Raw genomic sequence first — 27,822 nt, 5'->3', positions numbered from 1 at the left:
AGCACAAATTTCTGTATAGTAAGTAAAGTGATGATAGGGATGATGATCGCATGGGTCCTGACCCGCTAATGAACGTGCACGACCCTGGCCACAAAAGTTTTTGTAAATTTGAACCATTTCGTTTATGTGTTGTGGTATTGATATCACGATATTTTACAGCACAAATTTTTGTATAGTAAGTAAAGGGATGATAGGGATGATGATCGCATGGGTCCTGACTCGCTAGTGAACGTGCACGACCCTGACCACAAAAGTTTTTGTAAATTTGAACCTTTTTGTTTATGTGTTGTGGTATTGATACCACGACATTTTAAAGCACAAATTTTTGTATAGTAAGTAAAGGGATGATAGGGATGATGATCGCATGGGTCCTGACCCGCTAATGAACGTGCACGACCCTGGCCACAAAAGTTTTTGTAAATTTAACCATTTCGTTTATGTGTTGTGGTATTGATACCACGACATTTTAAAGCACAAATTTTTGTATAGTAAGTAAAGGGATGATAGGGATGATGATCGCATGGGTCCTGATCCGCTAATGAACGTGCACGACCCTGGCCACAAAAGTTTTTGTAAATTTGAACCATTTCGTTTATGTGTTGTGGTATTGATACCACGACAGTTTACAGCACAAATTTTTGTATAGTAAGTAAAGGGATGATAGGGATGATGATCGCATGGGTCCTGACCCGCTAGTGAACGTGCACGACCCTGGCAACAAAAGTTTTTTTTAAATTTGAACCATTTCGTTTATGTTGTGGATTGATACCACGACATTTTACAGCACAAATTTTTGTATAGTAAGTAAAGGGATGATAGAGATGATGATCGCATGGGTCCTGACCCGCTAGTGAACGTGCACGACCCTGGCCACAAAAGTTTTTGTAAATTTGAACCATTTCGTTTGTGTCTTGTGGTATTGATACCACGACATTTACAGCACAAATTTTTGTATAGTAAATAAAGGGATGATAGGGATGATGATCGCATGGGTCCTGACCCACTAGTGAACGTGCACGACCCTGACCACAAAAGTTTTGTAAATTTGAACCATTTCGTTTATGTGTTGTGGTATTGATACCACGACATTTTACAGCACAAATTTCTGTATAGTAAGTAAAGTGATGATAGGGATGATGATCACATGGGTCCTGACCCGCTAATGAACGTGCACGACCCTGGCCACAAAAGTTTTTGTAAATTTGAACCATTTCGTTTATGTGTTGTGGTATTGATATCACGACATTTTACAGCACAAATTTTTGTATAGTAAGTAAAGGGATGATAGGGATGATGATCGCATGGGTCCTGACTCGCTAGTGAACGTGCACGACCCTGACCACAAAAGTTTTTGTAAATTTGAACCTTTTTGTTTATGTGTTGTGGTATTGATACCACGACATTTTAAAGCACAAATTTTTGTATAGTAAGTAAAGGGATGATAGGGATGATGATCGCATGGGTCCTGACCCGCTAATGAACGTGCACGACCCTGGCCACAAAAGTTTTTGTAAATTTGAACCATTTCTTTTATGTGTTGTGGTATTGATACCACGACATTTTACAGTACAAATTTTTGTATAGTAAGTAAACGGATGATAGGGATGATGATCGCATGGGTCCTGACCCGCTAGTGAAAGTGCACGACCCTGGGCACAAAAGTTTTTGTAAATTTGAACCATTTCGTTTGTGTGTTGTGGTATTGATACCACGACATTTTACAGCACAAATTTTGTATAGTAAGTAAAGGGGTGATAGGGATGATGATCGCATGGGTCCTGACCCGCTAGTGAACGTGCACGACCCTGGCCACAAAATTATTTTAAAATTTGAACCATTTCGTTTATGTGTTGTGGTATTGATACCACGACATTTTACAGCACAAATTTTTGTATAGAAAGTAAAGGGATGATAGAGATGATGATCGCATGGCTCCTGACCCGCTAGTGAACGTGCACGACCCTGGCCACAAAAGTTTTTGTAAATTTGAACCATTTCGTTTATGTGTTGTGGTATTGATACCACGACATTTTACAGCACAAATTTCTGTATAGTAAGTAAAGTGATGATAGGGATGATGATCACATGGGTCCTGACCCGCTAATGAACGTGCACGACCCTGGCCACAAAAGTTTTGTAAATTGAACCATTTCGTTTATGTGTTGTGGTATTGATACCACGACAGTTTACAGCACAAATTTTTGTATAGTAAGTAAAGGGATGATAGGGATGATGATCGCATGGGTCCTGACCCGCTAGTGAAAGTGCACGACCCTGGCAACAAAAGTTTTTTTTAAATTTGAACCATTTCGTTTATGTGTTGTGGTATTGATACCACGACATTTTACAGCACAAATTTTTGTATAGTAAGTAAAGGGATGATAGAGATGATGATCGCATGGGTCCTGACCCGCTAGTGAACGTGCACGACCCTGACCACAAAAGTTTTTGTAAATTTGAACCATTTCGTTTATGTGTTGTGGTATTGGTACCACGACATTTTACAGCACAAATTTTTGTATAGTAAGTAAAGGGATGATAGGGATGATGATCGCATGGGTCCTGACCCACTAGTGAACGTGCACGACCCTGGCCAAAAAAGTTTTGTAAATTTGAACCATTTCGTTTATGTGTTGTGGTATTGATACCACGACATTTTACAGCACAAATTTTTGTATAGTAAGTAAAGGGATGATAAGGATGATAATCGCATGGGTACTGACCCACTTGTGAACGTGCACGACCCTGGCCACAAAAGTTTTTGTAAATTTGAACCATTTCGTTTATGTGTTGTGGTATTGATACCACGACATTTTACAGCACAAAATTTTGTATAGTAAGTAAAGAGATGATAGGGATGATGATCGCATTGGTCCTGACCCGCTAGTGAACGTGCACGACCTGGCCACAAAAGTTTTTAAATTTGAACCATTTCGTTTATGTGTTGTGGTATTGATACCACGACAGTTTACAGCACAAATTTTTGTATAGTAAGTAAAGGGATGATAGGGATGATGATCGCATGGGTCCTGACCCGCTAGTGAACGTGCACGACCCTGGCAACAAAAGTTTTTTTAAATTTGAACCATTTCGTTTATGTGTTGTGGTATTGATACCACGACATTTTACAGCACAAATTTTTGTATAGTAAGTAAAGGGATGATAGAGATGATGATCGCATGGTCCTGACCCGCTAGTGAACGTGCACGACCCTGGCCACAAAAGTTTTTGTAAATTTGAACCATTCGTTTGTGTCTTGTGGTATTGATACCACGACATTTTACAGCACAAATTTTTGTATAGTAAATAAAGGGATGATAGGGATGATGATCGCATGGGTCCTGACCCACTAGTGAACGTGCACGACCCTGACCACAAAAGTTTTTGTAAATTTGAACCATTTCGTTTATGTGTTGTGGTATTGATACCACGACATTTTACAGCACAAATTTCTGTATAGTAAGTAAAGTGATGATAGGGATGATGATCGCATGGGTCCTGACCCGCTAATGAACGTGCACGACCCTGGCCACAAAAGTTTTTGTAAATTTGAACCATTTCGTTTATGTGTTGTGGTATTGATATCACGATATTTTACAGCACAAATTTTTGTATAGTAAGTAAAGGGATGATAGGGATGATGATCGCATGGGTCCTGACTCGCTAGTGAACGTGCACGACCCTGACCACAAAAGTTTTTGTAAATTTGAACCTTTTTGTTTATGTGTTGTGGTATTGATACCACGACATTTTAAAGCACAAATTTTTGTATAGTAAGTAAAGGGATGATAGGGATGATGATCGCATGGGTCCTGACCCGCTAATGAACGTGCACGACCCTGGCCACAAAAGTTTTTGTAAATTTAACCATTTCGTTTATGTGTTGTGGTATTGATACCACGACATTTTAAAGCACAAATTTTTGTATAGTAAGTAAAGGGATGATAGGGATGATGATCGCATGGGTCCTGATCCGCAACTGAACGTGCACGACCCTGGCCACAAAAGTTTTTGTAAATTTGAACCATTTCGTTTATGTGTTGTGGTATTGATACCACGACAGTTTACAGCACAAATTTTTGTATAGTAAGTAAAGGGATGATAGGGATGATGATCGCATGGGTCCTGACCCGCTAGTGAACGTGCACGACCCTGGCAAGAAAAGTTTTTTTAAATTTGAACCATTTCGTTTATGTGTTGTGGTATTGATACCACGACATTTTACAGCACAAATTTTTGTATAGTAAGTAAAGGGATGATAGAGATGATGATCGCATGGGTCCTGACCCGCTAGTGAACGTGCACGACCCTGGCCACAAAAGTTTTTGTAAATTTGAACCATTTCGTTTGTGTCTTGTGGTATTGATACCACGACATTTTACAGCACAAATTTTTGTATAGTAAATAAAGGGATGATAGGGATGATGATCGCATGGGTCCTGACCCACTAGTGAACGTGCACGACCCTGACCACAAAAGTTTTTGTAAATTTGAACCATTTCGTTTATGTGTTGTGGTATTGATACCACGACATTTTACAGCACAAATTTCTGTATAGTAAGTAAAGTGATGATAGGGATGATGATCACATGGGTCCTGACCCGCTAATGAACGTGCACGACCCTGGCCACAAAAGTTTTTGTAAATTTGAACCATTTCGTTTATGTGTTGTGGTATTGATATCACGATATTTTACAGCACAAATTTTTGTATAGTAAGTAAAGGGATGATAGGGATGATGATCGCATGGGTCCTGACTCGCTAGTGAACGTGCACGACCCTGACCACAAAAGTTTTTGTAAATTTGAACCTTTTTGTTTATGTGTTGTGGTATTGATACCACGACATTTTAAAGCACAAATTTTTGTATAGTAAGTAAAGGGATGATAGGGATGATGATCGCATGGGTCCTGACCCGCTAATGAACGTGCACGACCCTGGCCACAAAAGTTTTTGTAAATTTGAACCATTTCGTTTATGTGTTGTGGTATTGATACCACGACATTTTACAGTACAAATTTTTGTATAGTAAGTAAACGGATGATAGGGATGATGATCGCATGGGTCCTGACCCGCTAGTGAAAGTGCACGACCCTGGGCACAAAAGTTTTTGTAAATTTGAACCATTTCGTTTATGTGTTGTGGTATTGATACCACGACATTTTACAGCACAAATTTTTGTATAGTAAGTAAAGGGGTGATAGGGATGATGATCGCATGGGTCCTGACCCGCTAGTGAACGTGCACGACCCTGGCCACAAAATTATTTTAAAATTTGAACCATTTCGTTTATGTGTTGTGGTATTGATACCACGACATTTTACAGCACAAATTTTTGTATAGAAAGTAAAGGGATGATAGAGATGATGATCGCATGGCTCCTGACCCGCTAGTGAACGTGCACGACTCTGGCCACAAAAGTTTTTGTAAATTTGAACCATTTCGTTTATGTGTTGTGGTATTGATACCACGACATTTTACAGCACAAATTTTTGTATAGTAAGTAAAGGGGTGATAGGGATGATGATCGCATGGGTCCTGACCCGCTAGTGAACGTACACGACCCTGGCCACAAAATTATTTTAAAATTTGGACCATTTCGTTTATGTGTCCTGGTATTGATACCACGACATTTTACAGCACAAATTTTTGTATAGTAAGTAAAGGGGTGATAGGGATGATGATCGCATGGGTCCTGACCCGCTAGTGAACGTGCACGACCCTGGCCACAAAAGTTTTTGTAAATTTGAACCATTTCGTTTATGTGTTTTGGTATTGATACCACGACATTTTACAGCACAAATTTTTGTATAGTAAGTAAAGGGATGATAGGGATGATGATCGCATGGGTCCTGACCCGCTAGTGAACGTGCACGACCATGGCCACAAAAGTTTTTGTAAATTTGAACCATTTCGTTTATGTGTTGTGGTATTGATACCACGACATTTTACAGCACAAATTTTTGTATAGTAAGTAAAGGGATGATAGAGATGATAATCGCATGGGTCCTGACCCGCTAGTGAACGTGCACGACTCTGGCCACAAAAGTTTTTGTAAATTTCAACCATTTCGTTTATGTGTTGTGGTATTGGTACCACGACATTTTACAGCACAAATTTTTGTATAGTAAGTAAAGGGATGATAGGGATGATGATCGCATGGGTCCTGACCCACTAGTGAACGTGCACGACCCTGGCCACAAAAGTTTTTGTAAATTTGAACCATTTCGTTTATGTGTTGTGGTATTGATACCACGACATTTTACAGCACAAATTTTTGTATAGTAAGTAAAGGGATGATAGGGATGATAATCGCATGGGTCCTCACCCGCTAGTGAACGTGCACGACCCTGGGCACAAAAGTTTTTGTAATTTTGAACCATTTCGTTTATGTGTTGTGGTATTGATACCACGACATTTTACAGCACAAATTTTTGTATAGTAAGTAAAGAGATGATAGGGATGATGATCGCATGGGTCCTGACCCGCTAGTGAACGTGCACGACCCTGGCCACAAAAGTTTTTGTAAATTTGAACCATTTCGTTTGTGTTGTGGTATTGATACCACGACATTTTACAGCACAAATTTTTGTATAGTAAGTAAAGGGATGATAGGTATGATGATCGCATGGGTCCTGACCCGCTAGTGAACGTGCACGACCCTGGCAACAAAATTATTTTAAAATTTGAACCATTTCGTTTATGTGTTGTGGTATTGATACCACGACATTTTACAGCACAAATTTTTGTATAGTAAGTAAAGGGATGATAGAGATGATGATCGCATGGGTCCTGACCCGCTAGTGAACGTGCACGACCCTGGCCACAAAAGTTTTTTAAATTTGAACCATTTCGTTTATGTGTTGTGGTATTGATACCACGACAGTTTACAGCACAAATTTTTGTATAGTAAGTAAAGGGATGATAGGGATGATGATCGCATGGGTCCTGACCCGCTAGTGAACGTGCACGACCCTGGCAACAAAAGTTTTTTTAAATTTGAACCATTTCGTTTATGTGTTGTGGTATTGATACCACGACATTTTACAGCACAAATTTTTGTATAGTAAGTAAAGGGATGATAGAGATGATGATCGCATGGGTCCTGACCCGCTAGTGAACGTGCACGACCCTGGCCACAAAAGTTTTTGTAAATTTGAACCATTTCGTTTGTGTCTTGTGGTATTGATACCACGACATTTTACAGCACAAATTTTTGTATAGTAAATAAAGGGATGATAGGGATGATGATCGCATGGGTCCTGACCCACTAGTGAACGTGCACGACCCTGACCACAAAAGTTTTTGTAAATTTGAACCATTTCGTTTATGTGTTGTGGTATTGATACCACGACATTTTACAGCACAAATTTCTGTATAGTAAGTAAAGTGATGATAGGGATGATGATCGCATGGGTCCTGACCCGCTAATGAACGTGCACGACCCTGGCCACAAAAGTTTTTGTAAATTTGAACCATTTCGTTTATGTGTTGTGGTATTGATATCACGATATTTTACAGCACAAATTTTTGTATAGTAAGTAAAGGGATGATAGGGATGATGATCGCATGGGTCCTGACTCGCTAGTGAACGTGCACGACCCTGACCACAAAAGTTTTTGTAAATTTGAACCTTTTTGTTTATGTGTTGTGGTATTGATACCACGACATTTTAAAGCACAAATTTTTGTATAGTAAGTAAAGGGATGATAGGGATGATGATCGCATGGGTCCTGACCCGCTAATGAACGTGCACGACCCTGGCCACAAAAGTTTTTGTAAATTTAACCATTTCGTTTATGTGTTGTGGTATTGATACCACGACATTTTAAAGCACAAATTTTTGTATAGTAAGTAAAGGGATGATAGGGATGATGATCGCATGGGTCCTGATCCGCTAATGAACGTGCACGACCCTGGCCACAAAAGTTTTTGTAAATTTGAACCATTTCGTTTATGTGTTGTGGTATTGATACCACGACAGTTTACAGCACAAATTTTTGTATAGTAAGTAAAGGGATGATAGGGATGATGATCGCATGGGTCCTGACCCGCTAGTGAACGTGCACGACCCTGGCAACAAAAGTTTTTTTTTAAATTTGAACCATTTCGTTTATGTGTTGTGGTATTGATACCACGACATTTTACAGCACAAATTTTTGTATAGTAAGTAAAGGGATGATAGAGATGATGATCGCATGGGTCCTGACCCGCTAGTGAACGTGCACGACCCTGGCCACAAAAGTTTTTGTAAATTTGAACCATTTCGTTTGTGTCTTGTGGTATTGATACCACGACATTTTACAGCACAAATTTTTGTATAGTAAATAAAGGGATGATAGGGATGATGATCGCATGGGTCCTGACCCACTAGTGAACGTGCACGACCCTGACCACAAAAGTTTTTGTAAATTTGAACCATTTCGTTTATGTGTTGTGGTATTGATACCACGACATTTTACAGCACAAATTTCTGTATAGTAAGTAAAGTGATGATAGGGATGATGATCACATGGGTCCTGACCCGCTAATGAACGTGCACGACAATGGCCACAAAAGTTTTTGTAAATTTGAACCATTTCGTTTATGTGTTGTGGTATTGATATCACGACATTTTACAGCACAAATTTTTGTATAGTAAGTAAAGGGATGATAGGGATGATGATCGCATGGGTCCTGACTCGCTAGTGAACGTGCACGACCCTGACCACAAAAGTTTTTGTAAATTTGAACCTTTTTGTTTATGTGTTGTGGTATTGATACCACGACATTTTAAAGCACAAATTTTGTATAGTAAGTAAAGGGATGATAGGGATGATGATCGCATGGGTCCTGACCCGCTAATGAACGTGCACGACCCTGGCCACAAAAGTTTTTGTAAATTTGAACCATTTCTTTTATGTGTTGTGGTATTGATACCACGACATTTTACAGTACAAATTTTTGTATAGTAAGTAAACGGATGATAGGGATGATGATCGCATGGGTCCTGACCCGCTAGTGAAAGTGCACGACCCTGGGCACAAAAGTTTTTGTAAATTTGAACCATTTCGTTTGTGTGTTGTGGTATTGATACCACGACATTTTACAGCACAAATTTTTGTATAGTAAGTAAAGGGGTGATAGGATGATGATCGCATGGGTCCTGACCCGCTAGTGAACGTGCACGACCCCTGGCCACAAAATTATTTTAAAATTTGAACCATTTCGTTTATGTGTTGTGGTATTGATACCACGACATTTTACAGCACAAATTTTTGTATAGAAAGTAAAGGGATGATAGAGATGATGATCGCATGGCTCCTGACCCGCTAGTGAACGTGCACGACCCTGGCCACAAAAGTTTTTGTAAATTTGAACCGTTTCGTTTATGTGTTGTGGTATTGATACCACGACATTTTACAGCACAAATTTCTGTATAGTAAGTAAAGTGATGATAGGGATGATGATCACATGGGTCCTGACCCGCTAATGAACGTGCACGACCCTGGCCACAAAAGTTTTTGTAAATTTGAACCATTTCGTTTATGTGTTGTGGTATTGATACCACGACAGTTTACAGCACAAATTTTTGTATAGTAAGTAAAGGGATGATAGGGATGATGATCGCATGGGTCCTGACCCGCTAGTGAACGTGCACGACCCTGGCAACAAAAGTTTTTTTTAAATTTGAACCATTTCGTTTATGTGTTGTGGTATTGATACCACGACATTTTACAGCACAAATTTTTGTATAGTAAGTAAAGGGATGATAGAGATGATGATCGCATGGGTCCTGACCCGCTAGTGAACGTGCACGACCCTGACCACAAAAGTTTTTGTAAATTTGAACCATTTCGTTTATGTGTTGTGGTATTGGTACCACGACATTTTACAGCACAAATTTTTGTATAGTAAGTAAAGGGATGATAGGGATGATGATCGCATGGGTCCTGACCCACTAGTGAACGTGCACGACCCTGGCCAAAAAAGTTTTTGTAAATTTGAACCATTTCGTTTATGTGTTGTGGTATTGATACCACGACATTTTACAGCACAAATTTTTGTATAGTAAGTAAAGGGATGATAAGGATGATAATCGCATGGGTACTGACCCACTTGTGAACGTGCACGACCCTGGCAACAAAGTTTTTTTAAATTTGAACCATTTCGTTTATGTGTTGTGGTATTGATACCACGACATTTTACAGCACAAATTTTTGTATAGTAAGTAAAGGGATGATAGAGATGATGATCGCATGGGTCCTGACCCGCTAGTGAACGTGCACGACCCTGGCCACAAAAGTTTTTGTAAATTTGAACCATTTCGTTTGTGTCTTGTGGTATTGATACCACGACATTTTACAGCACAAATTTTTGTATAGTAAATAAAGGGATGATAGGGATGATGATCGCATGGGTCCTGACCCACTAGTGAACGTGCACGACCCTGACCACAAAAGTTTTTGTAAATTTGAACCATTTCGTTTATGTGTTGTGGTATTGATACCACGACATTTTACAGCACAAATTTCTGTATAGTAAGTAAAGTGATGATAGGGATGATGATCGCATGGGTCCTGACCCGCTAATGAACGTGCACGACCCTGGCCACAAAAGTTTTTGTAAATTTGAACCATTTCGTTTATGTGTTGTGGTATTGATATCACGATATTTTACAGCACAAATTTTTGTATAGTAAGTAAAGGGATGATAGGGATGATGATCGCATGGGTCCTGACTCGCTAGTGAACGTGCACGACCCTGACCACAAAAGTTTTTGTAAATTTGAACCTTTTTGTTTATGTGTTGTGGTATTGATACCACGACATTTTAAAGCACAAATTTTTGTATAGTAAGTAAAGGGATGATAGGGATGATGATCGCATGGGTCCTGACCCGCTAATGAACGTGCACGACCCTGGCCACAAAAGTTTTTGTAAATTTAACCATTTCGTTTATGTGTTGTGGTATTGATACCACGACATTTTAAAGCACAAATTTTTGTATAGTAAGTAAAGGGATGATAGGGATGATGATCGCATGGGTCCTGATCCGCAACTGAACGTGCACGACCCTGGCCACAAAAGTTTTTGTAAATTTGAACCATTTCGTTTATGTGTTGTGGTATTGATACCACGACAGTTTACAGCACAAATTTTTGTATAGTAAGTAAAGGGATGATAGGGATGATGATCGCATGGGTCCTGACCCGCTAGTGAACGTGCACGACCCTGGCAAGAAAAGTTTTTTTAAATTTGAACCATTTCGTTTATGTGTTGTGGTATTGATACCACGACATTTTACAGCACAAATTTTTGTATAGTAAGTAAAGGGATGATAGAGATGATGATCGCATGGGTCCTGACCCGCTAGTGAACGTGCACGACCCTGGCCACAAAAGTTTTTGTAAATTTGAACCATTTCGTTTGTGTCTTGTGGTATTGATACCACGACATTTTACAGCACAAATTTTTGTATAGTAAATAAAGGGATGATAGGGATGATGATCGCATGGGTCCTGACCCACTAGTGAACGTGCACGACCCTGACCACAAAAGTTTTTGTAAATTTGAACCATTTCGTTTATGTGTTGTGGTATTGATACCACGACATTTTACAGCACAAATTTCTGTATAGTAAGTAAAGTGATGATAGGGATGATGATCACATGGGTCCTGACCCGCTAATGAACGTGCACGACCCTGGCCACAAAAGTTTTTGTAAATTTGAACCATTTCGTTTATGTGTTGTGGTATTGATATCACGATATTTTACAGCACAAATTTTTGTATAGTAAGTAAAGGGATGATAGGGATGATGATCGCATGGGTCCTGACTCGCTAGTGAACGTGCACGACCCTGACCACAAAAGTTTTTGTAAATTTGAACCTTTTTGTTTATGTGTTGTGGTATTGATACCACGACATTTTAAAGCACAAATTTTTGTATAGTAAGTAAAGGGATGATAGGGATGATGATCGCATGGGTCCTGACCCGCTAATGAACGTGCACGACCCTGGCCACAAAAGTTTTTGTAAATTTGAACCATTTCGTTTATGTGTTGTGGTATTGATACCACGACATTTTACAGTACAAATTTTTGTATAGTAAGTAAACGGATGATAGGGATGATGATCGCATGGGTCCTGACCCGCTAGTGAAAGTGCACGACCCTGGGCAAAAAAGTTTTTGTAAATTTGAACCATTTCGTTTATGTGTTGTGGTATTGATACCACGACATTTTACAGCACAAATTTTTGTATAGTAAGTAAAGGGGTGATAGGGATGATGATCGCATGGGTCCTGACCCGCTAGTGAACGTGCACGACCCTGGCCACAAAATTATTTTAAAATTTGAACCATTTCGTTTATGTGTTGTGGTATTGATACCACGACATTTTACAGCACAAATTTTTGTATAGAAAGTAAAGGGATGATAGAGATGATGATCGCATGGCTCCTGACCCGCTAGTGAACGTGCACGACTCTGGCCACAAAAGTTTTTGTAAATTTGAACCATTTCGTTTATGTGTTGTGGTATTGATACCACGACATTTTACAGCACAAATTTTTGTATAGTAAGTAAAGGGGTGATAGGGATGATGATCGCATGGGTCCTGACCCGCTAGTGAACGTACACGACCCTGGCCACAAAATTATTTTAAAATTTGGACCATTTCGTTTATGTGTCCTGGTATTGATACCACGACATTTTACAGCACAAATTTTTGTATAGTAAGTAAAGGGACGATAGAGATGATGATCGCATGGGTCCTGACCCGCTAGTGAACGTGCACGACCCTGGCCACAAAAGTTTTTGTAAATTTGAACCATTTCGTTTATGTGTTTTGGTATTGATACCACGACATTTTACAGCACAAATTTTTGTATAGTAAGTAAAGGGATGATAGGGATGATGATCGCATGGGTCCTGACCCGCTAGTGAACGTGCACGACCATGGCCACAAAAGTTTTTGTAAATTTGAACCATTTCGTTTATGTGTTGTGGTATTGATACCACGACATTTTACAGCACAAATTTTTGTATAGTAAGTAAAGGGATGATAGAGATGATAATCGCATGGGTCCTGACCCGCTAGTGAACGTGCACGACTCTGGCCACAAAAGTTTTTGTAAATTTCAACCATTTCGTTTATGTGTTGTGGTATTGGTACCACGACATTTTACAGCACAAATTTTTGTATAGTAAGTAAAGGGATGATAGGGATGATGATCGCATGGGTCCTGACCCACTAGTGAACGTGCACGACCCTGGCCACAAAAGTTTTTGTAAATTTGAACCATTTCGTTTATGTGTTGTGGTATTGATACCACGACATTTTACAGCACAAATTTTTGTATAGTAAGTAAAGGGATGATAGGGATGATAATCGCATGGGTCCTCACCCGCTAGTGAACGTGCACGACCCTGGGCACAAAAGTTTTTGTAATTTTGAACCATTTCGTTTATGTGTTGTGGTATTGATACCACGACATTTTACAGCACAAATTTTTGTATAGTAAGTAAAGAGATGATAGGGATGATGATCGCATGGGTCCTGACCCGCTAGTGAACGTGCACGACCCTGGCCACAAAAGTTTTTGTAAATTTGAACCATTTCGTTTGTGTTGTGGTATTGATACCACGACATTTTACAGCACAAATTTTTGTATAGTAAGTAAAGGGATGATAGGGATGATGATCGCATGGGTCCTGACCCGCTAGTGAACGTGCACGACCCTGGCAACAAAATTATTTTAAAATTTGAACCATTTCGTTTATGTGTTGTGGTATTGATACCACGACATTTTACAGCACAAATTTTTGTATAGTAAGTAAAGGGATGATAGAGATGATGATCGCATGGGTCCTGACCCGCTAGTGAACGTGCACGACCCTGGCCACAAAAGTTTTTGTAAATTTGAACGATTTCGTTTATGTGTTGTGGTATTGATACCACGACATTTTACAGCACAAATTTTTGTATAGTAAGTAAAGGGATGATAGGGATGATGATCGCATGGGTCCTGATCCGCTAGTGAACGTGCACGACCCTGGCCACAAAAGTTTTTGTAAATTTGAACCATTTCGTTTATGTGTTGTGGTATTGATACCACGACATTTTACAGCACAAATTTTTGTATAGTAAGTAAAGGGATGATAGGGATGAAGATCGCATGGGTCCTGACCCGCTAGTGAACGTGCACGACCCTGGCCACAAAAGTTTTTGGAAATTTGAACCATTTCGTTTACGTGTTGTGGTATTGATACCACGACATTTTACAGCACAAATTTTTGTATAGTAAGTAAAGGGATGATAGGGATGATGATCGCATGGGCCCTGACCTGCTAATGAACGTGCACGACCCTGGCCATAAAAGTTTTTGTAAATTTGAACCATTTCGTTTATGTGTTGTGGTATTGATACCAGGACATTTTACAGCACAAATTTTTGTATAGTAAGTAAAGGGATGATAGGGATGATGATCGCATGGGTCCTGACCCACTAGTGAACGTGCACGACCCTGGCCACAAAAGTTTTTGTAAATTTGAACCATTTCGTTTATGTGTTGTGGTATTGATACCACGACATTTTACAGCACAAATTTTTGTATAGTAAGTAAAGGGATGATAGGGATGATGATCGCATGGGTCCTGACCCGCTAGTGAACGTGCACGACCCTGGCCACAAAAGTTTTTGTAAATTTGAACCATTTCGTTTATGTCTTTTGGTATTGATACCATGACATTTAGCACACAAAATTTTGCATATTATGTAGAGGGATGATAGGGATTATGATTGCATGGGTCCTTTTGAGCGTGGAGTAAGCTTGCTATTGGATTTTGTTTTTCTACCTTTTAACTTTGTAGTGCTTGCAACCCTGTGTAATGTGTGGATGACCTTGAACGTCCTTAGTTTTGTGGCTGGATTTTGTGGCTAAGATGGGCGAGGTTATTTTATATAGCTTTGTACATATCCTTCTAATCTAACTATATTAGCAATAATTTCTTCTTTTGCTTTTTTCACACATGATTCTTTTGAAATTAACCTTCAACATTGAAATCCATCTAGAAAAAAAAATCTACCCATAACATCTTATAGCAAATAGTTTCATCTGCTTTTTCTGTTAAGCTGTAGTTTAAAATTAACCATGTGACAAAATGTACGTATTGTTCGTTTGAATATTACTCTATTCAATATTACATTCAGCGTAGTAACGTGAAATGAATTTTTACAGAGCAAGCATTAGTATTTTGAGCCTTCTGAAAACTAGTTATATTTAGCAGAAGATAAACGATAGGTATGTTTGACACTTAACAGTATACAGTTAAAGCTGCTTACTCACGCCTTCATGATTCGTGATTTCAATATTTGGATTGAAAATAATTGAGACCAATCTCTGCACTTGCGGATAACAATTTCATTATTGGTGAATTAAAACTGTCTCAAATTCATTCATTGCTATATATATATATATATATATATATATATATATATATATATATATATATATATATATATATATATAGGTACCTTTTTAACGGTAAAAAAAGAAGGAAAAAACAAAGCATTTGGTTCCAATCTACAAAATGACAAGTTAGAAATCTACCTTTGCGCCCGAACCGTTAAGAGGGTACTATTCCCACTCTTAGGGAAGTGGAGAAACTAGAAAGCAGTAAGTCTTTGATTATTGCCAATTGCGAAAAGATAGTATTACCAATTTACACGTTTTATATAAAAAAGATAAATGTAGTTTCAATGTTCTTGATTTTGCTTTTAGGATACATGTAGGGATGCGCACGAGACGAGTCGAGACAGGATTTTCCTGGCCAAATTCGAGTCGAGACACGGCTGTTCCAATAGAAAAATATATACTTTTCGAGTCAAGACATCACTTTTACAGCACATTTTCGAGTCGAGACAGTCACAAATCTTGTCTCATGCACATCCCTAGATACATGGTAAATGAAATGAATTAATAAAGAAGTAATTAATGGAAAGTGAAATTGGAGGAAAGACAAAACCCTGAGAAAAGCCACGCATTCAGTGTTGTTCAACAGTTTTGTGAACAGAATACCGGCAAGTAGAGGAAAGAGATCAAGCTCCCAAGTTCAAAATGTGGAGTGTGAAAATTCAAAATTCACCTCTGTTCACTAGAAAATGCATCGGCACGATGCAGGATTGAAGCAGGAATATTAAATGCTTCATTTTTTAAAAGCACTTACGATCCTTAGGCACGTAGGTAAAAAAAAAAAAAAAAAGAAAGAAAGAAAGAAAAAGAAAAGAAAAAAATCAGGAAACTGGTATTCTCTTCGACCACTTCTGTCCCCGCAAACTTTCAGTTGTTTGTTGGTATGTATATATGAATGTAAGGCGAACTGAAATAAGACCCCCGAAAATGATGTAGGGTCCCTTCGTCTTAGTGTTCTGACTAGAGTCTAGTGCATTTTACATAAAATTTCACGAGCTTGTTCCCTGATAGAAAAACTCAATGCTCTTCCTAAAAACTCAATTATTTTTAAATTAGCTAATAAACTGAAAACTCTAATTATTTTAAATAATTGAGTTTAAAAAACTAAATATATATTTTAAATTAGGTAATTAACTACATTTTCTTTTCTACAGGAGAGCTCCTCCGTGGCTAAGCGGTTAGCGTACGCGCCTTTGGCGGGGGGAGACCCGGGTTCGATTCCCGGCGGGAGCTCAGGTGGTTCGGATTCCACGTTAATCAGTAGGTCCACGTCTCATATAGCCTCGCTGCTGAAAGGGACGCTAAACTAAAATCAACTCAACTCTTTTCTACAGGGAAATCTCATGTTATGCATCGTATCACTGCGCAGAACAAAATTAGCAATGCACGGAGGTGGTGGCCAGAAATTAAAAAACAAAAATCGCACTTTTCAGGCTAAGGAAAACGCATGCTTAAGCAAGCGAATGATGATAAAATAATCGGTAGAATGAGAATATAGGAGAAAACGGAAGTGCCCCTAGAAAAAGCACGGACACTATGTCGTATACCTCGAACTTATTGTGTTGATTTATTGCTCATAAAATAAGGTAAACAAACAATAAACTTAATTGGAAAGCGGTTATATAAATGAAAATAACACAAATTGAATCTCTCCAAGATTTTATAGTTTAGTGTTACTGAGATGCATATTATTACTTAAATATTATAGAAAGGAAGACCTTTTTAGCCAATTGAAAATAGTTCTTTTCTTAATGATTATAGCTAATCATGAGTGCATTTAATAGTAATGCTCGTGCATAGTCATAACGAATGTTGTTTACTTGCTCTTAGTATCAGGAGGAACTGCCGTTGATATATAAAGCACGAATTCAAAGCTAAAAGGGTCAGTTACATTTGAACAACCATAGAAGTAACAATGGTTTCCCGAGGAAACTTAAGAATTTTCTTCATTGTTATTGTCATAGCGTTTACAAACGCTGAAGACGTAAACGAAACTACCAATGAAATTTCAGAAAAGCAAATGGTAGACTGTTTACAGGCAGCAGACTTTCAGTGTATGAAACTTCGAGCGTTAGCAGACACCTACAAATTGCTAGAATCAAAATCCGTGGAAGTAGCGGACGGTGTAAAACTAGAATATTCAGGAGACATGTCTAAAGCAAGTTTGGAATCATCCAGAGCTCTCACAGACAAAGACTCCAGCAGTCTTTTGTCCAGTGTATTTCCTAAACTGTTTAAAGATTTAACACTTAAATTTAACATATTTCCTGGTGGTAATTTTGTCATATCTAAGAGCAACAAGGAAAATGGACTCGTTGATATGTCAATCGAAGTTGATGAACCATTTGTTGAAGGACGTAAGTAGAAATTTTACTAACAATCTAAAAAAAAACTATTTATTTAATTAGGAAATTTTTCATATTTCTTTAAAATTAGTTCATTATTTATCTAGAATTTTTTAGTATCTACAGCTTTTAGTAAAAAGAAGCTGATTTAAGTCTTGACAATTCGGAGAGACGGAATTTAACAGATCTCTGCATCATACCAAATTTTCTGTACCAGGCTACGTACAGGTTCATTACTTATCTATGACCAATCTGTCAGCGCCGTGCCTTGGGGGAGGAGCGAGCGGAGCGGCGGCCCCGAGCGCCGGAGTAAAGTTCCGCAAAATTCGAGAGGAAATAAGAAAAGTAAAGAAAGAAGGAAAAAGAGAAAGGAAAAATTACTTGGAATATTTTAGATCAACAGCAGTATTTTTCAATCTAATATTTAATTTGGCCAGGTCCAGATTTATGCTTGTGCACATACATAAAATGGAAAGAAAAAAGCAATAAAAAGCGCTTAAAATCAAGGAGAAGCAGGGTTTATTTTTGAAAATTTTCTTGCGCTTCACGGCTGGTCTGTCGACCTCCCTCCTATGCACCGTTGTGTTGTCGTATACTCTCGCCCCAGGCTCTGATTTTCCACAGCATGGCACTGCAATCTGTACAATCACAAGTAAACGAAAATCATGTGCTTTAAATCATAAACTTTTTGAAAAAATTTCTATCTTCAGCTTATTACAGGCCGGACCTGTAATATAATTTTTATGGAGGCGAGATAATGTGGTGAGTAACGGTCCAGACTCTGAGAGTTAATATTACGTAAAAAAATCTATACCTTGTGGTCTGGTAGAATAGGGATTAATCGATAAGCTGATGATTAGAGTCCTATTTACTTACTTTAAAAGTATCGGTAAGAAATATTCGTACCATCATTATTTACTTATGCAGATACGTACATTTTAATACAACTTTATTACACAATAAACTTACTGAACTAACTGACAAATAAGTAACACTGTATTACATTTTAGGTGGGAAAAAGAAGAAAATGATGATGACGTCCCTGATGATGTTTGGAGGTCTGTACACAACTTTGATTACTCTTGGATTGGTGGCTGTCAAATTTCTCGCCTTCAAAGGTTTGCTTGTTGGAAAAATAGCCCTGGTATTAGCTGCTCTCAGTGGACTATCAAAGGTTCTCAACCCAAACCAAGCAAATGTCAACCAACGATATGGCTATGATAACAATTTGGACAAGAGCTTTGCTCTTCCTAACAGACCGTTGTGAGGTAAGCATTTTGATTTGAAGCATTGGTAGATTTTGCTGCTTTTTTTTTTTTTTTTTTTTTTACTTAAGGGATGCAACTAGTTTTCCCTAGGTTTTATATATTATTAAGTTAATAAATAATTGAAAAAGAAAGACGACATTGCTTTAAAAAAAGCCTGATATAACCTGCTAAATGCAACTGAATAAAGTACGAGGGAATTTTCAAAAAAATTCGGTTTGACATTTTAAATATTGCGCCATTGATAATAAGCCGTACACAGATATGGTGCCATCTCTGGAAGAAATTATGTACCAATTTGAACTGGTTAGCCGGTATTGCCAGAATTGCAATGCTAAAATTAGGACTCTTTTGACATAATCAGACATCAAAAATTTCACTGGGCGGCAACTGGCAAATATGTCACGTCCAGTGAATATCGCAATATCCAGGAAGTAGCTTCTATGCGGGACAAAACGTTTTTTATAGGGCAAACTTATGTAACTTATTATATTTGTTGGCCACATTAACTTTTGTGCTGTGTGAGACGTTCTGGAAAAAAAAATAACTAGTAGTAGATTTAATGCCATTTTACATTACAATTGGATCATTTCACATTATTTTTTTTTTTTTATGGTTTCCATTGTTTAAATGGGTCTTTGCTCTACGCTGAATATTCACATTTTTTATGTTAGTAATAATTTAAAGACCAATTGCAATTTCAAAAATGTAGGAAGTGAGGCAGATAGTATCACACAGTGCTAACAATAATAAGCAGTAGAAAGAACGCAAACAAATGCATGGGTTGGTAAACAATTGAATTGCTTTTATAAAGAATTTCTTGCTTTCAGTCAACATTTAGTTTATTCCTTGAAATCTACAATTTATCAGAGAAAATTATTTATTGTATTCTACTATTCCTTAATATTGATGGATATCTGTCCAGCGTTACAATTTAATTTCAGACAGATACATTAGTTAATAAACGTTCTTTACACTTGTTGATATTTGCTTTATGTGCAACAAAGGGAACCTAGATCTAAATGAAAATGAAATCTTTGAGTTTTACGTCACACGGTTATGCCGGTTAGGCTAAAGGAGACGGTGATTATGAGAAATGAGTGAAATGGTGGAATTAAGAAAGTGGGAGGAAACGGGAGAACCCCGAGAAAACCCACGCACACGGTGTTTGTCCACCACAAAGTTCACTTGGCGGGGGCTGGGATCGAACCCAGGACCCCAGGAACCTAGATCTAGCCTCTTAACAATTCGAAACGTGACAACGGAGCATTGGTTGTATGCTTCTGGTATATTTTATATAATATGAGCGCACACTTTCACTTCTAGAGCCGAGATGACTCAGTGCAGGCACGTAGCCAGGAAGGGGGGTGTCCGAGGGGTCCGGACTCCCCCTTCGAGACCGGAAATGAAAAAAAATTAAGGAAGGATTAAACAAAATAAAACGAGAAAAAGAAGGATCAACGTTAAAAATAATAATAAAAAAAAAACTACAGGAAGCCTTTGGTTACTCTTTCTTATGAGGAGATTTGTATTATTTGCAATACATGGTGGCGAGCTAAGCGAGATATCCTGGAAGAGTCAGGGAATTTGAAATTTCGAGAAAAGTTACTGAATTCTCAGGATTTCTGCTACTACTCAGGAAGATTTTAAGCTTCCGAAAGCATAGTGCCGTTGTATAGCAACGTGGACATTTTTTATCATAATTTTTCGTCATCGCATCCTTGCATTATCAAACATGTTATTTCAAGAAAAAAATTCTACTGCTCCTTTAATCTGTCATTTGGAACCGACAGTTGTTGGCGGAATATTAAAAACAAACAAAAAAATGTGTGGATTGTTCTGTTAGCTTTTGATTCATCAGAGAAAGGAACCCAGATATTGTAAAATAGTTTACAAGACATTATTGAGTATGTAGTTTTTAATAATAGTGAATATGTACTTTTTATAATAGTTGGGGTCATAATGAAAGGAAAATTGTTATATTTGAATAAACTGAAGAAGAACGTAAATATTGTAAAATCTTCAATACTATTTTTTATTATTATTATTTTACTCGAGATTTCTTCATAGTTTTTTATTAAAATACTTGCAATTTTATTGTCCTAACAAACCAATATATGTTGATAGTAAAGTAGTTTAGATTGATCAAGCTCCTGGGCCTTCAGAATTTCATGTCAACCCCCCTCTTCCGCCGTTACGAAATCCTGGCTAAACGAACCAATATATGTTTTAGTAAAATAGTTTAGAATGATCGAGCCCCTGGTGTGATGACCACAGTATTTCATGTCACGGACCTCCCTTCACAAAATCCTGGCTACGTGCCTGCTCAGTGGTAGAGCGTTCATGTCTGATGCTTGGGATCCTTGGTTCGATCCCAGCTTGCACCAAGTGAGCTTTCTGGTGGGCAAACACCGTGCATGGGTTTTCTCGGGCTCCTCTCGTTTCCTCCCACTTTTCTATTCCACCATTTTATTCATGGCCATCATCACCTTCTCCTTTAGGATAGCCGGCATAACCGTGGGACGTAAAAATTAAAGATTTCATTTTATTTTTCACTTTCACTTCTCTGTGCGCTAGTTTATTGTACTCTTTGACAATAAATGCGTTATTCATTACTCTGCCTGAAATCAAGAAGTGTCCATTTCCATTCAAGACTTAGTCTAAGGATAAGAAGTGACGTTTTATTTTTCTTTATGCCTCCCAAGACGAAAATAAAAGAAATAAACCGTTTCGTATGTGATTATATGTGTGTGCAAAATTTGAGGGTTAAATGCAGCTATAGTCTCTCAGCACATACATTGTTTTATTATTAATAATAAAATAAAATTATGGCGTTTTGAATTCTATTACCTTTAAGTAACCATTTCCTTGTTTACAGAGTTCGTTAGTGTATGTTGAAAAGAGACAATGTCATGTGCGATCCGATTGAATGCATGCTACTTCAATACTGATGAATGATCTTATGTGTGTTTCAACAATTTCCTGCCAAACGTTGCTGTTTCTTTCCGCTATACACTTTTGAATGTAGATTGTGTGTAAGAATGTTAAAAGCTTTAATTGCCTTTATGTTTGTTTTGTTTTGTACAGTAAAAAGTGCCAGCAATTGCCAATACTTTTCTTAACACTGTAAAAAAAAAAAAAAAAAACTTTGCTCTATATTTTTCCAGTCCAGGTTCTGCTTGAACTTTTCTTTCTTGCTTCATATAAGTTCATTGTAAATATTGAAATGAATTGCTTATTATTACTATTTCTATATGGTGATCAAAATGCGTAGTTTCATTTTGCTTCTTAAGGGGGCAGACTACTAAATGTTTTTCAAAAGCTAACAATTTTTCTTTTGCCCGTTTTTCGTGAGTGAAAGGAGATAATTAAATGTAACTTACCACAATAATAGACAATGTTATTCTACACTGTAACGAGTCGCCTTGAGGACACCCCCCGGCTCGCGACTCAATGGACTCGTCCCAAGATGATGACGACTAACGAGAAGCAAGGGAGAGTAAAAAGAAACGAAAAAAAAAAGAAATATAATTACAATATGTTAGTGTTGTTTAAATCAAGCTAAATTTAACTGTTATATATATATTTATTTCCTTGTATCTTTGTCTGTTAGTTTTTTTTTAAAAAAAAAAGAAAAGAGAAATAAGGAAAGAGTAGGAGTGCGCGAAAATTAGAGTCAATATGGAAATCATTCAAATTTGCTAGCGCGTCACGTGAGGGTTCGTAGTTTCGTGGTATGTGGTTGCCTTCAGCCCGCATACTCTTTCGTGATTCACCAACCGAGACGGATCGTAAATTCGTAGTTTCTTCGGACAGGATGGAACGTGGTTTCGTAGCTGTAGTTTGTCAGCCAGCATGGATTGTTAATTCACGATTGCATGAGTGGTGACGGTTGTGGAACGAAACGTGTACAAGTCTTTGCATGGTGTCGTTGTTTGTGTCAGAGTTTAGCTGTGAAGTTAGACTGGGCCAATGAATGTATTGGGCATTACGGCAAAAAGAGTGAAAAGTGTGGGAAAAAGTGCTTAGTGATATGAGTAAGATCACAGTTTCTCAGAATCTAGTATTTCTGTTATTTTTCTTTCTTGTTCTAAGCCGAAAGATAATAGAAGTATTGGAGCCGAGGCAGGAATTGAACGGGGGACCAAAAGGAGGTCAACTTGTGCCCGTTTAGGCTTAAATGTTACGAGTTTGTTCAAATAGCCAGTGTAATCTTTTGATTACTATAACTTTAGTTGTCTGGTTATTTTGTGGAGCATTTTGCCCCAAAGGACGAACTCTATACATTTTTTTGTGGGACGTTAAATTGTGAAAAGAAAGGAAAAGAACTGAGAAACTATAGTTACTTGCTCTGAAGATTTTTTAATGCAGGAAGCTTTGCTCTTATTAAGCTCAACTGTTTATGCAAGTAACTGTTTGCACGCTGAAACTAAGTTTAGTTTGAATTTGGCGAGAGTTTTGAAAAAGGGATTTTAGACCAAGTGCCGTTTGACCAATATATTTATTCGCTTCGAGTTACATCTCAGTCAGACAACGAAGCCAATCCCGTTACCGTGACACCACAAGACAAGATAATAAGAAGAAAGAAAATTTGGGTGAGTGAATTTTTGATTTAAGTAGTATATGGGTCACTTTGTGAACAATTGCAGATTGGTTGTGGTTAAGGTCGTTTCCGCTTTGGTTAGGACGCTATTTTCATTTGCATTAAATTGCCACTGTAGGGATCTGTTTCTTAATTTAGTTAAATCCTCCCCAGATTGTAATTTAGAAATTAGTGGAATGATAATCCGGGAGTATAGATCCGAATAATTACGAAGAATATTAAGAGAACCGAGATTATTTCCTTGTGGATATGTTTATAACCTTACAGCGTGATTTTGAATCGTTAATACGTTCATATTGCATTCATTCTTGTTGAATGGTTTCCATGAAGATTCTATATCGAGCCATTAAGAGTAAATAATTGGGTTTTTGATAAGAATTAAATACTGAAGGTTCATTGTGCGATATTTTGTGCATATTTAAGGTTAGAAATTGTGGAATTAACATACATTATGTTATTATTGAAAGCATATTTGAGTCGGTACAGTCACAGTTAATAAAATAGGACTAGGTACAACTTTAGTAAAGAGTATTATAAATCGAATAGGTAGTTTATTCTAAAGAATTTTAAAAGAATAATTGAGATATTACTTTCTTAACCGAATTGATTGAAAAATCATTGAATTATTGAGTTGATTTCTCAGTTTTGTACAGTCGGTAACAAAAGTTTATGAAACGAATATTTACTAGTAAACATTGAATTTTGCTTACTGATTACAATAAAACAGTTTTCTTGAATAGTATTCTTGAATTGAAAGTTGATTGTTGAGACTGATTAACTTCAGAATTATTATTAAATATTTTGTTAATATTCGAGAAATCACCTTCAGACTTTATTTTATATTCAAGCAAATTTGGATTTGAAATTAGAATATTGAGATTGTTGTTAGGTATTACGATTAAATTAACAGCTAATATATTTGAATTAAATTATTATAAATTTTGAATTGGATTTCTTACGTATTGCTACGCGAAATATTTATCTATATATATATATATATTTTTTTTTTTATTATTATTATTGTTGTCATTGCTGCTTTGTGCATTTATATTAATCTAACGTATTAGTATATATGCACAACCAACGCTTTGAAATAAAATTTTGTTATTGAAAATTTGAAATCTGGTTGTTCAATTATTTATGTTTATTTGCATATCCTATTTATTTGTATTTGTCATTAGCATATTCACAAGGAATTTCAATCCGTCTAGTCTGATAAAGCTGCTTTGGGTTTATGTGTCTGTTCGGTCAAGACTCTTCTTTCGGGTTTGCTACTCGAGTTTAAATCGATTGTTGAATTTTTTTTTTCTAGTAGAGACTCTCGATTTGGATTCGTGTGGCGTGACTAAGGGGAAAGGGTCGTTACATAGTCACGAAAGAGTATCAACAGAAAAATTTTTTTTAGAAGGTGTCTTAATATAAGAAATATGTCTAGTCCTTATTATAACCGTAAATATAGAAATTGTTTCCAAATATTTGAGAGTAAATTATGTATTGCAATTCCCTTTAAATTTTTGCTTCTCTTATGCAAGGGTTTTGCAATTTAATAGCAATAATTGGAAATATTTGTGATTTCTTATCTCTTCTGAATTTTGAATTTTCGCAGCTAGTTTTTGGTCGATTCGATTTTCATTTGAGTAGTGTAGTAGTAGTCTTAGACTTAGCTTGTGTTTATGTTAATATTAAGTAACATTTATTATATATTACTTGTATTGTGTATATACATATTGAAATTCAGTGCAATGGAGAATCTTAGAGACCATACAGTAATTGATATTCCAGATTCCGAATATTTAACGTTGGATGCCACAGGGAATGTCGATTTAGATAGAACTTTAGAATTTGGTTCTGTTAACATGGAATTAACTCCTCCTACACAGGGTAGTTTATATATACATCAAATACCATCGCCTTTTGTAAATTTATCTAATCGATCCACCCATTCATCGAATGGTACTTTTGGTTTCAGTCGCATGGTTAACGCTACTAGTTTAGATGGTTCTAGAATGGAACAAAGACAAGTGTCCTTTGCTGAACCAATGTTAAGTGAAAATAATTCAATACCTTCCGGGAATAGTGCTGTAGGCGATGAGCGATTGCGTCATCGATACCTTAATTTAGGAAACTATTACAAAAGGGTTTCTTGTATTAGAAATTCGACTCCTCGAGTGGGTAGTAATAGAAATTTTGTAGGGAATGTCAACTCCAACTTCCGGTCAGAGGATAGAAACACCGAATCCTGTAGACCTAATGTTGTTTTTTCAAACCCAAGTTCTCATGTAGAGTCTAATCGTTTTGATTCCGATATTGAGCATAAGCTAATGTTCAAGTATACTCATATGCGATCATTGAGTTACTTAGAAAACGGGTTGCGAGACATAAAAAATGTTAACGGTAAAAACAGTATTCAGGTTTTTGAAATGCTATTCAGGTTAGAAGAGATATTAATGGATAGCAATTATTCTTTAGGAATGCTACTTTCTGTCTTGATACCTAAATGTGAAGCGGAAGTATTAAAAGTAGTAACTTCAGCACTAAATGAAAACATGAGTTGGGTAAATTTTAAGCAAAATATTTTGATGAAGTTTGTAACTCCCATTACTATACATTCGCTAATAGGAGAACGTGTTTATAGAAAACAGCGATTAACTGAATTGGTAAATGATTATGTGAAATCAATAATAGTTTCAATGTCTGTGTTGAACATGAGTATTGAGGAAGGGGATTTGGTTAAAACAATTTTGTGCGGAATGAATCCAAGCATTAGGTTCAAAATGTTGAATTATTATGTGCCATCGAATAAGTGGGAATTGTTAGATATTTCAGAGAAATTTGTTTCAAGATTTAGAGAACAAATAGAATACAATAAATATTGTGGGATTACCAAAGGCAAACCAAATATGGTATTATCAAATAATAGTTCGGTGACTCGAGATATTAAGACGAAAGATAGTGTTAAACCAAATCATAATGTACAACTGAATTCAATGAATGAAATATCTAGGAGTTCGATTGCTTCAGGGTTTCGTTTATTTAAAAATAATCGGTCTGATCAAGTATCGAATAAAAACTTTAGCAAAATTCCATCTGAAATGGACGGAGTTGTTGCGACCTTTGTGGTTGGCAAAGTGAACAATATTCTAACTAGTGTTTGTGTCGATGGGGGGTCAAGTTTCAACCTCGTTACCATTGATATGGTCAGGCGTTGTGGTTCCGAGAAATTTATTTACGAAGTAGAAGAAAAAACAGTGAATGCTCCTTCGGGTTTAAACTTCGTGACAAAAGAAGAAATTGTGTTAACTATTAATCTTTCGGGATATTTCCAAACTTTAATCTTCAAGGTGGTCGAACTATTGCCTTGCGATTGTTTGCTTGGGATGTCATTTCTTCGGACTACGTCTGCTTTATTAGACTATGATAAAAACCTTTTAATTTTGAACAATGGAAAAAAGAGGTTACGACTTCAATATCGGCCGGATGTGTTCAAACAGAATATTGATGGATTTAGAACCAGTGATCGTGGTGGCCAGCGAAGGTTTTGGCAGAATAAGTCGTCTTCAGCAAAAGCGGCTAATGGGAATTCTTCAGGCCAGACTTCATTGTTCTTCAGGGCCGATTTATCTTCCATGGGGATTAAAGAAAAAGGGATCCAGTGTGATTTGGATTTACAGCAGCTGGAATCTCAGATGTTAACAATCAACGCTCCGAGTTCTTCGCAACTTTTAGGACTGCGAGATTTAATCGAGTGCAACTTGTCAAAGGGACATACTGATGTAGTGGTAGCGCAACCCGAGATGGAAGAAAAGTTGGTGAAAGATGATGATCAGGACTTAGAGAAAAGTAACGCCTTCAATCATCGAGCTGATACTTTGGTTAATTTAGCCATGATTTCAACCAACTATGAATCAGTTGAAAGGACAGATGATCAACCTATATCGGCTGACAGTGCGAGTTCAAATGGTCAATTGGAAGAAAATACTTCGTCAGTGTTGGGCCACAAACAGGATTCTACTGTTTGTAAAGGATCTTCAGGTCAATCAACTTTGAAGAAAAAGAAGACGAAGAAGAAAAAGAAGAAACATTCCAAAGAGGTTCTAAATCGAAGTGAAGAAATTAAGCCAAAGAGTGAAGAAGACAAAGGCGCTTCGGTCCA

The 27,822-nt window shown here is 37.3% G+C and overlaps 1 protein-coding gene across 1 annotated transcript; it reads left to right on the top strand.

Moving 5' to 3' along the window:
• Positions 1 to 17,371: 17,371 nt before the first annotated feature.
• Positions 17,372 to 19,068, top strand: LOC145681625 (uncharacterized). The gene is made up of 2 exons (XM_081753243.1): positions 17,372 to 17,813; positions 18,812 to 19,068. The coding sequence occupies exons 1-2, from the start codon at positions 17,372 to 17,374 to the stop codon at positions 19,066 to 19,068; spliced, it is 699 nt and encodes a 232-aa protein (XP_081609369.1).
• Positions 19,069 to 27,822: the final 8,754 nt, after the last annotated feature.

The sequence above is a fragment of the Thermobia domestica genome, chromosome 1 (genome assembly GCF_964235325.1).
Source record: "Thermobia domestica chromosome 1, izTheDome1.hap1.1, whole genome shotgun sequence".
NCBI lineage: Eukaryota > Metazoa > Arthropoda > Insecta > Zygentoma > Lepismatidae > Thermobia > Thermobia domestica.
The sequence above is the reverse complement of the archived record's forward strand: the minus strand, read 5'-3'. Positions and strand labels throughout refer to the sequence as shown.

Bases quoted from the DNA above. Each gene is read 5' to 3' on its own strand.
- LOC145681625 (XM_081753243.1), top strand. From the start codon at position 17,372: ATGGTTTCCCGAGGAAACTTAAGAATTTTCTTCATTGTTATTGTCATA. The intron at 17,814-18,811 runs GTAAGTAGAAAT...ATTACATTTTAG, and splicing joins TGAACCATTTGTTGAAGGAC to GTGGGAAAAAGAAGAAAATG.